Source organism: Hordeum vulgare, chromosome 3H (assembly GCF_904849725.1).
Source record: "Hordeum vulgare subsp. vulgare chromosome 3H, MorexV3_pseudomolecules_assembly, whole genome shotgun sequence".
Classification (NCBI taxonomy): Eukaryota; Viridiplantae; Streptophyta; class Magnoliopsida; order Poales; family Poaceae; genus Hordeum; species Hordeum vulgare.
In genome coordinates, this window is record NC_058520.1 from 5433974 (window position 1) to 5447056 (window position 13083).

A 13083-nucleotide genomic window follows, 5' to 3' on the forward strand; every position below is an offset into this window, starting at 1 on the left:
CGGGAACCCTCTTCCTGGGTTTCTCGCCCTCAACATCGTCACCAGGGTCATCGCCTCTGATCTTATAACGCAATGCAGTGCATACCGGGAATTCATTCAAATTCTCGTATTCACCGCGGTAGAGGATGCAGTCGTTGATGCATGCATGTATCTTCAGAACCTCTAAACCTAGAGGGCATACAACCTTCTTTGCTTCGTACGTACTGGCGGGCAACTCGTTATTCTTTGGAAACATATTCTTCAACATTTTCAGCAAGTTTTCAAATGCCGAGTCAGCTACACCTGCCTGTGCCTTCCATTTCAGCAAATCCAGTGTGCAGCCCAGCTTTTTCAGACCATCATCGCATCCGGGGTACAACGACTTTCTGTGATCCTCTAACATGCGATCCAAATTCTCCCTCTCCTTTTCAGTTTCGCAGCGTCTCCGTGCATCAGCAATGGTCCGACCAAGATCATCAACGGTCTCATCACGTGCCTCTTCTTCACCTTCACCTTCCCCTTCAGCATCCTCCATGAAAGTATCACCGAAATGAGCAAGATAGCTTTCATCCATGAAATCATCCCCTTCTTCATCTTCTTCCGTTATAACCCCTCTTTCTCCATGCTTGGTCCAACAATTATAGCTTGGCATGAAACCGTGCCGAAGCAGGTGCAGGTGAACTTCTCTTGAGGAAGAGTAACCCTTCTGATTCTTACAGTCAACACATGGACAGATAACAAAACCCTTCTGCTTGTTCGCATTAGCCACTACGAGGAAATCTTTCAAACCCGTAGTGAACTCGCGGGAGAGTCGGTTACCGTACATCCATTGCCGATTCATCTGCATTATTATAATATAAAATATATAATTAACCATCATGCATTTGTTAAACTAACTAGCTATAAACAATAGAAATTAAACAATGAACAACACACATGCATATTTTATCAATGACACACATGCATGAAAGGTTCAAGTTGCTAACCGCGATCGAGGAGGAAAAAATAAATGAGGAACCTCAAGTGTGGCTCCAACACTTCATATCATGTTTGTTTCACGCTCTTGGGGCATTTCATCAAACACCTTGTGTGCATAAGAGGAACCAAAAGCAAACCTACACCCCCTTGTGAAGCTTGTGAAGAGAAGTGGCACCAAATGGCTAAGTGAGTGTGCTGAACTGGTATCTATAGGGGAGGAGATTTAGTCGCGGTTGGCATGGCAAACCGCGACTAAAGGCCTTTGGGCACCTTTAGTCGCGGTTGGCCTGGCCAACCGCGACTAAAGCCCCTCACGTGCACCAGCTGGCCACCGAGCGCCCTGGCCCAGGCCTTTGGTCGCGGTTCGTCTGCCGAACCGCGACTAAAGAAATCATTAGTCGCGGTTCCTACAGTGTCGCGACTTATGGGGCTGGTCGGAAGCCTCTTTTTCTACCAGTGAGATCTCCGAAGCCCATACCTGCTTTCTCCTTTGGCATACACAACTTCCACCATGGTAGCCAATGCATCTTCTTGTGGTCATCATCATTACCCCACCATAGCTGTGAAATGTCATCAATAATTCTCTTCATAATTTTCTTTGGGATATTGAATATTGTCATCACAAAGAGTGGTATAGTTTGAGCAACCGCCTTTATTAGTAATTATGTTCCTCCCATTGATAACATTTTCTCCTTCCACCCACTAATAATACCTTGAACTCTCTCTCGATACGGTACTTAAAACAATCACTTCTATCAACGCCCACCATGAGTGGCAAACTGAGATGTTTATCATTCAAAGAGCCTTTCCAAATATCCCGAATTTCACATTCTTCCACCCTATTGTTGACCAACTTATTTGGACTGAAAAAGATGCTACATTTGCTTGCACTCACTAGTTGTCTAGTACTACCACAATATGAATCAAGAACTTGTTTCAGTGCTCTTGCATTGTCACCATCAGCACCCATCAAAATGAGTGAATCATTGGCAAAAAGGAGACGAGACACTGTAGGTGCCTGACGACATACCTTTATACCAGTCAATTCACTAGTTATTTCAGCATGCGCCAAGAAGTTTGATAAACCCTTTGCACATATTATCAAAAAAGGATAAGATGAATGGGGATTATCTTGGCGAATCCCCCTGGGGAAGTAAACATATCCGTCTCATTCGAATTAAAACGGATCCGGTACCAAACCGATGAAACATAAGCCATAATAAGTTTCACCCATCTTGGTTGGATCAAAACCCGATCTCATCACCATCTTTTCCAAGGAACATCATTCAACTCTGTCATAAGCCTTATGCATTTCTAGCTTCATAGCATAGAGTCCCTTTCTTCCCCGCTTCTTATTTATTGTATGTATACACTCATAAGCAATGAGTGTATTATCCGTGATTAATTAGGCGTTCTGGAATTAACACGCTTTGATGTTGGCTAATAATCTCTGGCAAAGTAAGGGTCAATCAATTCGCTAGCTTTTTTAGATGACTTTGTAAATAACATTACATAAACTAATAGAACGGTATTGCGATATCTTCTTAGTATTATCAACTTTGGGGAATTAGCACAACCACGGTATCATTCCATCCATCGGGGGTAATACCCAAATTCACAGCACGCAAAACCTCATGCGTCAAGTCATCCCCAAGCATAGACCAACACCTTTTATAGAATACGGCATGTAGACTCTTCAATCTGAAACAATTATTTTTTACCTCCTCTTCAGAAAAAATCCGAGTCAGGTTATGATTCATTTCATCCGTGACTCTTGAGCAAATCACTTTTGTGTGAGATCGATCTCAACATGCGCGCATCACAATACCATCAAGTTGAGAATCCACGCCGGAACTTGATGCCACGGAGGAGTCGTATAAAGAACACAACGCCCTGACAAAGCAAGAGGACTGGATCGATGGAGACGACACGTCCACACTCCTGCCGCAACGCCGATGGGTCGATCGGAATAAGCAGCGGCGACGACGGCCGGCCGGCGGCGGCCGGCCGCTAGAACTAGCTAGGCAAGTAAATCTTTTGTTACGTGCATGTATAGATATTGATCAAACTCATGCGGACCTATCTTCTCCTCCCCATCTTCTAGCAAGTCATACTTCCAGCTATCACCTCCGTCGACGCCGTCCACGTGCTCCCGCCCCTCGGCCGCGTCACGCCGGCGCTTCGCCACCCGGTGGATGACGCGCTCCAGGGCCACGTCTACCGCGTCTTTGAACGTAACCCCCATGGCCGCCGGGTGCCGGTACATCACGGTGGGTATGAGCCGGATGACCTGCTCCCGCATCTGCGCCACCTTCTCCGGCGGTATATTGAGCAAGACCTCCTCGATGCTGGCGTTCCGGCTCAAGTCGCCGGCGGGGATGAACACGGAGTAGCTCCGGTAGTCCCTGGGCAGGTGCCAAGTGTACTGTAGGTAAGCCGACACCGGGTGGAAGAAAACCGGGATGCAGCCGGCGAGGATGGCATCGAAGGTGGACTTGCGCGTGTACCCGTCCCCGCGCGGCTGCATGCAGAACTCGGCGCTCCCGAGTAGCCGCATGGCGTGGCCCGGCGCGTAGTGCCCCGGCTTCGTCACCGCCGACCTGCCGAGCAGGGAGCAGCGGCTCGACGACCGGCCGCACTGCTCGATGATCTGGGCACGCACGGTTCCCGTGTCGCCGCCGCGAGGCCCGCCGGCGAAGCACCAGAGCAGGCCGCGGCGCGCGCGGCGCATGCGGTCCTGCCAGCCGGCGACGTCGGCGTCGGACGAGGGGTGGAAGTGCGACGGGAACGGCACGGCGAAGTCGTGGCCGTGCCACGGACTGGCCTCGGTGGTGAGGAACGTGGCGTTGCGGATGGCCGGGTAGGTCATGAGCGCGTTGCCCCAGCCGCCGGCGTCGGGGCGGCGGAGGAAGTCCCACGTGCCCCGGCCGGAGACCAGGAAGTGGTCGCGCCCGCCCATGGCGCGCCACTCGGGCCGCTGCGCCAGCCAGTCTACCAGGTCCAGCGACAGGGCGTCCCGCGCCGCCAGGTCTGCGTTGTCCAGGTGCATCGCCGCGTCGAGCCCAGCGTAGAACGGGACGTACACCGCGGCGGCCGCGGCGGGGTCGGCCGTGAGGCACTCGTGCCGCCGCATCCGGGCGTGGAAGATGATGCCCAGCATGTACTGGTCGGTCTCGTAGGCTCCCCGGTCCGGCAGCGACCGGCCGCCCTCGCCGCCGCCCGTGAGGGGCGGGCCGAAGCCGTCGTTCCTCACGTCCTTGCACACGTCGGGGGAGCCCGAGATCCGGCGGCAGTCGCGGGCGAGGTCGGCGTTGAAGCGGGGTGGAAGGTCGTACATGTACACGTACCGGCCGGCGCATGGGTCCCGGAGGAAGAAAGCCGACGGCTTGAGGTCGAGCACGCTGGTGGAGATGTGGTGGAGGAATACCAGGGACGTCCATAAGACGGTGTAGAGGAGGCCGAGGAAGAAGAGCCGGGACGGCCGCCGTACGCCTCTCTCGGAGTGCGGCTTGCCGACGTGGTCACCGTCGGCCACGGCCGCGGCGTCGATATCTCTCTGGATGTTCCGCGAGAAGGACTTCATCGTATGTGGTGCTGGATCTGCAAGCTGATGACCTCAAGACCTGCGCAGTGCAACAAGCACTATACAAGTAATGTGTAGCAGGAGCACCTGAGAAGGATTTAATTAGTGGGTAGTACACGGCCGTTGACGCAGTACAAAGTCCAAATAATATTTCATCATCGCATCGAGGTTCGATCCAAGCTCGTACTACTCGAGTTGACTTCATTAATGGTAGTACTACACATTCATGTTCTGAAATTGCTAAGGCCGGTCAGAACGCGAGACTCATATGAAGTACTGTCAGGCTGTCCTGCTGGAGTGTGATATATTAGGCTGACTGTATTGTGGAATATCATACATGTTAATATTATCATAAGTTAGTATCTAGATTGTTTCTATAATGCATATTATCATAAGTTAGTATCTAGATTGTTGAACGGAAACTTTTAGAACGTGGGTGTATATACACATACACCTTATATTAAAAAGAAAATAGCAATCCAATAAAAAGTATAAAAATCTGAAAATAATTTTGAAATAAACTTGACCTTTCATTGTACTTGTAAGAAGAATTTCACAAAGAAAAATTACACCTTGACTTCTTTTCAAAAAAGACAAATTCTCAGTCAAAATAGAGTGAATAATGACCTATAATAGCAAATAAATTTTATTTTTTTTGTCCAGAAGTCGATGTTGACTTTTTTCTTTTGAAAATTTATATACTAGTGTAAACCAAAAATAAATTTAATCTAAAAATACTTTGAAACTATTTAGACTTTTTCATTAATTATTACAAAAATTCTTCATATAGGATGCATATACAATCAGGAACCAAAGTGTATTTTCCTTAGAGTGCCTTATTAATTGTCATGCATGACACAAAGTAGTACAACATTTAAATATGATACAATATCATAATATGATACTTCATCATCAAATGGTGTGCCACATCATCAAATAAGCCTAGTTGGCATGCATGATACTGCTTATGATACTCCTATTATGATACGATCTGAGTACAACTTGGAACGAATAACCCAAATGTTATGGACACTCGAGGCTCTCAAGGGAGTAATGTATGGAAGAAATTATGGGGTCTTCAAATACCTGCAAAGTTTAAAATTTCGAGCGGAGAGCGCTCCATGGATTGATTCCATCTCGGGTGAAGAACTTCTTCAATGTTGAACCTTTCATTATCGCCCAACCTTTTTTCAGGCCTCGTTTATGTATCGAAGATTCGCTCGATCCGGAGGGCTAAAAGAGAAAAGAAGCGTTAATATATGTATATACAAATCAAGTAATGCATCTAGTCAGTAGAGGCTTAATTAATATACCTCGCCGGACTTTGTAGTAATGACGGTTCCAACACCGGAGCCGTCATCTTCTCGCTCCGTTCTCTCGCCGGAGACGTCAAGTCCCTCACCGGAGTCGTTCAGAAATTGTGTGGTGATATCATCATCTCCCTCGCGAATCATTTCTTCAAACGGGTTTTCTAGTTCTTCGTCTCTAGCGTGTTCCGGATCCATAGTTTCTACAATCACTTGCAAGTTATTTCATATGCATGTTATACAGTTTTAGTATGTTGGATATAGAACAACAAGTTTATTTATTTTAACATGTATGATGATGGCAAAACAAAATCTACAAGAGATATGAAATGGACCTAAAGGTCATGGCAAACGGATGCACGGAACCCAAGTGGTGATCAAAGCAATATGCAATGCAAATCTGTCCATTATAGCTAGATACCAATTTGAAAGCGAGATTTGGACATGCTATAGAATTTCTATATGGAAACAAATGGCATGACATGAATGTACATGTAACACATGGCAAATCATGCTTCCTGAACTAATTCAAATGACCCCTAGATCAATGGCAATCATCATGAGAAGTTGACAACTATTAACAAATTTTTAGACTTAGTGATATTTGCATAGAGTGGCAGAAAACAGATTCATGTTGCAACCTTTGAGGCAAGTAAAATATATGCTACATCAGGTTTTCATGGTAACAAAGAGCATGGCAAGCATGTACTAATTACCCTCAACAAAACAACCTTACTGATCATGATCCAAAGATGCACAGTTTCGTTGCAAACCTCAAGGAAAAATGCAAAGTATTAAGAGTCTGTTTTGGACTGCTCTGCTCCTTCAAATTCAGCTCTACTCCAGAAAAGACAAGCCGATATGCCGCTCCGCCAAAAAAATAGAATCAGGGGTACAACTTCAAAGTTTTTATGAAGCTCATGAGAGGGTGATCCAAAAAACTCTAGCAGCTGGAGTTGGGGAGAAATTACCCACCACTGCCACCAGTAAGTGGATACCCCTTCATTTCTTTCCCCTCAACCAATCAAATAGATTCTTTCCACCAAATTTTTTATTCCTGAAGCTGGAGCTAGGTGGAAGCCAAACATTCTCTTAGTAGTGCTATAGCTTCTGTATGAAACTGCTCTAAAGTGAATTTGATGAAGTGAAGCTGATTTTGATGAATTGAAACAGTCCCAAACAGGCCCTAATACTACGAGTTTCATACTTAGAGAAAAATAGCATTGCACTTCACACTAGGTCACAAAAAAAGCATTGACACTTCAAACTAGCTATCACATTGAGTATATGTATCTAAAAACCTAGTAAAACTACACAAAACAAACAAACAAAATTGAGCATTTCCCTGTGATCTACACAAAACAAACAAAATGTACTTCGCGCAAGTCACTTTTTATACTTCACCCTGAGCTCACCGGAGAAGAAGGGGTCTTGCTGGCAAAGGGACAACCCACTATCTATCTTAGGAGTAAGCTATTGCCCCACTATCTATCTTAGGGAGAAGCCATTGCCCCATTATCTATCCTTAACGGTGGGTGTGCAAGGATCGTTGGAGTTCTAGCTTAGAAGGATAGCCAGGATAGCAGCAAACAACGACAGTGCGATGAGGTTGAAGGGAGGGCGGAGCGGAGAGGCGGTGCGTGTTAGCGTCCGTCGGTCGCGGAGTGTGGACACAAATAAAAAATTGGAGGCTGGTGGATCTATGAGATCCATCAGGACATGGAGGGGTTTTCATTTTTGCCTAAAAATGAGGAGTAGGTCCTAATACTTGTCATGATCGGTAGTAACAAACTACTAGATGTCTGTACCCTCAATCATGTTTTGACTACTATGTGTTGGGTAGCTATCTAGGTAAGATGATAACAATTAGTTAGTGCATTCTAAGTCATCCTTGATAACACGTAGCTAGTGGTTTACGTGTGCTACAATGTATCGTAGTTTCTTACCTCAATCATTATAATGTTGCAGCGTATTGTAATTTATGATATGGGTTTTATGCAAGACCCATCCATGATAGCATGCACATATGTTGTCGTGGCTATAAATTTTTTATTTGAATGTCAAAGATGTAAGCGGCGGGCACTCAAATATGTCCGCCACTGCTTCAACACATTGAGAAGGCCTGCATCAAAATATGCCTCACACTAGTGTCATGTTAGCAGTGGTAGGCGGTCAGTGGCGGACGCCCCTAAGTGCCTTGTCCGCCACTGATAGGCTTTTAGCGTCCACCACTACTAGGCATTCCTACGGTAGTGGAAGAGTGGCCCTTCATTCTGCCAGCGAAAGAAAAGAGCGGAGGGGCCCCAATGATCATGTTGTCACGTATAATTCACGTTTAATTTCTGTTAGCCAGTTAGTTGGACACGAGGCGCAATCAGTGTGAGTTGTGCATACACCAACATGGACCTAAGATGTCCCCATCCATCGGTATGCGTGACGAAGAACATAGAAAGAGAGAAGAAAATGTGAGAGGAAGGAGAAAGTCGATCCGGTTTGTCGAGGCCCTTTTGTTCTTCCACTTGTTGGGGAACGAAGAGCAACTCTTCGACACCAACGGAAGAGCGAATCTTTGGTCAAACCGAGAACGAAGTGTACGTCTTCATCCCTAATATGAACGCCTCTTCAGCCTAGTCGAGAGTCACAAGGTCATAGAACTAAAATATCTTAAAACTTTATTATAGTTTTGAGATTTTATATATATATATAAGAGTAATATCTAGAATAAAATTCTAAGCATTCTTTCTTTGTCAAGAAAAATGCAGAGGAGAAAAGATTGGGTTGTGTGAGGTAGCTCGACACCAAACTCATTGCCTTTGTATTCTTCTGTGTTGTGTGAAATAGCCAAAACAGAAAAAATGAGCTCGAGAGTTAGCTCCAACATTTGATATCAGTGTGCTAGGTGACGACGAAGACGGTGTTGTGTGACGCTTCGGTGAGTCAAGCCAAGGTGTCAATTGATGAAATACTAACCAAATGCATGAATGTATTGAAATAAATGAACTTCTTTCAAATTTAAATTATTTTTTAAAAACTGCCAGCATTTTTTTAAACCCATGAAGGTTTTTCCTAAATTGTGAATTTTTAAAATGTGTGAACTTTTCCAAAAATTGTGATTTTTTAATATCCCCGAACATTTTTTCTTAATGCTACAATTTTTCTATTTCATGAACTTTTTAAAGTCAATGGTCTGGTCAAGGGCAACATGTCCAACGCCAACCATTCAATGTGTCAGCGGTCAAAACGTTCGACCATCAACCATCTCAGATGCTGGCTCTTTTTTTGTGAGCACAAGCTGAGTGTGGTGAACACCAATTTGTTTTTGGGCCGGTCCACAATGCCGTCTCGCGTGAGCGCAATTTCCTTAACTGGATTACCTCAGATAAATGCCCTCAAGAGCAGATGATCTACATATAAGACGGATTCAAGTTGCGTCGAACTGCAAAGTGGTGATACAATACATTCAGAAGAAGAATTTAGCAAGCTACGGGGCAATTATACATGAAATATTAGACCACTCTTCAGCTTTAGAAATTTACAATTTTAGTCATGAGTTTAGGAGCTCAAATTATGAAGTTCACAACTTAGCGAAGCATGCTCTATCTCTTGGTGGTGGTCGTCATGTTTGGTTAGGTCAACCTGAAAATCTATCATCCGCCCCTGTAAACATTGTGACGATTTAATAAGGCGCTCTATCTCTTGGTGGTGGTCGTCATGTTGTGTTAAAAAAACAGGCGCTCAAGAGGAGGTGTCCTTTTCGTGGCCTCGTATATGACGCATTTTCTGTCATAAAGGATGTTGACACACGTGGGTGACGTGCGACTAGGCCCGCCCAGAGGAAAACTGACCCTGCGCCATTAACCACTACACCACACAGTTACAGGACCTCCCATACAGCGTTGTAGACTTCCGTTAACGATCGTGTGCCTGAGGCCTCGCTCGCATGGGCCAGCCCATTAGCGTGCTGCCCAGTTTTTATTTTTCATCTGTTTTGTTTCTATTGATCCAGTAGAAAAAAAACATCGATATTTTCTTTTTGTTACAAAAATAAATATGAAATCAAAAAAGTTTTACACAGGTTTAAAGAAAAAGGTTCATGCATTTCAAAAAAATATCATATCTTTACAAAAGGTTCATAATTTTTTTTTAAAGTTCAACTATTTCAAAATAAGATCATTGAAATTGGAAAAACAAATCATCCAATTTGGGAAATTTTCATTAAATTTGAAAATAAATCACCTAAATTCAAAAAATTTCAAGTATTTTTTTAAAAAAGTTCATTGGACTGGAAAAAAAGTTCATAAATCTGAAAAAGTCTCATCAATTTTGATTAAAAGTTCATCCATTTTCCAAAAGATGTTCATCAAATTTCAAAAAAGTTCATCTATATTCAAAAACGTTCATAGAATTTTAATATTTTAGATAAGGTTCATCAATTTTCAGAGAAAACTTCATCAATCTCAAAAAATAGTAGTTGAATTTTTTAAAAAGTTAATCGATATTTTAAAAAAGTTACTAGGGTATTCAAAAAGAAATCGTCAACCTATGCCAAGATGGGCCGGGCCAATTACGGATGCGACAGGGGCCAGTTGACAAAACTGCTTGTTAACTGGCGTCTGTGGCGCCAGATAGGAAATGCCCACAGTTACGTGAATGTAGTACGTGCAAAACCTTATAGGAGCACGCATTAGGATTGTGATTGGATAAACATTTCTTGAAATTGCAAGCAGTTTTCATCCCAATATTTATATATTCCAACAATTTTTTGAAGAAGTAAAGGTTTTTTGTAATTCCCATTCAAAAAATAAACATGATTCTTTTTTCAATTCCCGAACAGTTTTCTAAACATCAACTTTTTCTTAAAAAATGGATATTTTCTGAAAAAGAAAAATTATGAAAAATGCAAATAATTTTTGAAATTTCGAAATCTTTTCTGAGATCAAGAACACTTTTTAATTTTGAAAAAAATGGATAATAGGAAAAAAAATCACTTCAGAACATTTTTTTAAGCAGAAACTGTTTTTAAATGCACGCAAATTTTATATTGTCCATGTTTTTACAAATGCGGACAAAATTTGAAACACGATATTTGTTAAAATTGCAACGAAAATGTTGAAACCGCGAAACTTTTTTGAAACGTGAACATTTTCGTAAATGATGAAACATGAACATTTTTTTGGTGCTAGCCACTACGATTGAAGAGGACTAGTGACAAAAATGCAGCGCGAGAATTCAAAACTAAATAGGGGTAGCACGTTTTATACTATTTCAATCTTTCCCTAATATCTCTCCCTAATAATAATAAAGCAAATAGGGTTTCTGGTCGTCCGTCATGGCATTTTTGCAAAAAGGCCCTTCCGTTTTCTGTTAATAAACCCGCAGTCCTTTTGTAAGTGGGGAAAAATGTTTCGTTTTTTGTAAAAAAAGCCCCTGTGTTTTACCGGACCGTACACCGCTCGAGCTCCCTCCTCATCAAGCCCCCATCGCTCCCCTCGCGTCCTAGATCCACCTCGTCGTCGAGCCTGCATCTCCGCCACGCCCCGTCGCCGGCGATCTTCCCCGCCGGAGATCCGGCCGCTCCGCCACCTCGCCCCTCTCCCTTCTCCTTCTTCCTCTCGATCTCCTCTCACATCTCTTTCTCTTTCTCACTGACACGGACCTCCATGAGGACCATGGTGCCGCCGTTCCTCGATCTCGCCAGATTCGGCCGCCTCGCACCGGCGGCAGGCCACCCCGCTGCTCCGTCGATGGCAATGGCGACTCCTTCTCGCTGGATTAACCGCCGCATCCCCGCCCCCGCCCCCGTCCTCCCCGACCTGCCCGCTCTCCATCTCGCTGCACGCGGACAAGCTCCCCGTAGACGGGGTCCGGACGGTGGAACTGCCGTGCGGGCTGGCGGTGGGGTCACACGTCCTCTTAGCCTCTCCGCCGTTGTTGTTGCTTTCATCCATGGGATCCTCCTCCCTCCTCAGTAATGCAGGCGCGGTGTCTAATGGTGTTTTGTTCTCTACCAATGCAGATCGAGAAGCTAGCAAATCAACTTTATTGCCTTAATAAACAAGAAGATATCCTGTGGCAAGCGTGATAGGGCTTCGCCTCCCGCCCCGCCGAAGAAACTGGTGAGTCAAGCTCCAGATTTGCTTGCTTATTGATTCGTTTAGCTTAGGTTGAATCCATGTTGATTTAATTTGAATTCATCTTGCAATCTTATGTTCTTCTGTTATTTAGTGATCTATCTTTTTTAGAAAAGGATTTAGTGATCTATCTGACTTAAAAGAGTATTGGATTGAGGTTGGTAGGAATTAGGAAGGGATGGCTGCCATCAATTTCAGTGGTCTGATTGTGTGTACTAACAGAGTAGAAAAAAAGTGCAAACTTTGGCAAGAAATTTCTAGAGAAGGTTGGATTTCTTTTGCTTTATGGAGAATGTTCCTGATGGTGATTGTGCTTAATTTGTCAAATTAGTGGAATATTATTTATAAGATTACAACAATGATGTGAGTTTGACATTAACATGGCGGTGGATACTTGAACTCCCTGTTCCCTTTTCTTCTTGGCCAATCAGTGAAGAAAGGTCACAAATAATTGAGTGCTTAATTCCCTGTATGCATTGCTATTATTGGTGAATAAGTTCATGAACAAATAAAACTGGGAGATCATGCGATAGATTTACTCCTGTACTCAGCATTTTTTTCTGCAATCTTTGTATTTGCTGTGCTAGAAAATGTTAGGACTAATCTTTTGGTCCATTTTCTGTCAATGAGTAAATAATGTGTATAGAAAATCAGTGCTCGAGATTACGATTGCTTCATATATACTCCGTTAACTAACTTGCTACATGAAGCAGATTTGGGGCTGCGCTCAACTTGTGAACCCTGATCTAAATCTTGGTGTGTGTGAATTCTGAATCAAGAGCATGCAACCAGTTTTTATGAATCAAGGGACCGAGAGAGAGAGAGAGTAGGAGAGTGACGGAGCTGGCCTACTTTTCAGACGGCACGGGGCAGAGGAGCTCCTCTCTCACGCGGTCGAAGGAGGCAGGGGAAGCAGTAACAGAGGTAGGAGAGAGCCAGAGAGGGGAAAAGAAATGAAGATAACATAGATTCAACCTAAAAAAGAAACGATTTACTTCTGGCACGCAAGTAGAAGTAGGGATGATCCCTTCACCGAATAAACATCTCGAGTATGTGCACGTGTATTTTGCTACCCCAACCTATGCGCACGTTGCAAGATTTGATG

At 44.1% G+C, this 13083-nt stretch overlaps 1 protein-coding gene across 1 annotated transcript; it reads right to left on the reverse strand.

Annotated features, from left to right (window-relative positions):
- Nucleotides 1–2812: 2812 nt before the first annotated feature.
- Nucleotides 2813–4569, reverse strand: LOC123439167 (xyloglucan galactosyltransferase KATAMARI1 homolog). The gene has a single exon (XM_045115911.1). It carries the CDS (start codon nt 4538–4540, stop codon nt 2978–2980), a length of 1563 nt encoding a protein of 520 aa, XP_044971846.1. The 5' UTR covers nt 4541–4569; the 3' UTR covers nt 2813–2977.
- Between the last annotated feature and the right edge of the window lie 8514 nt (nt 4570–13083).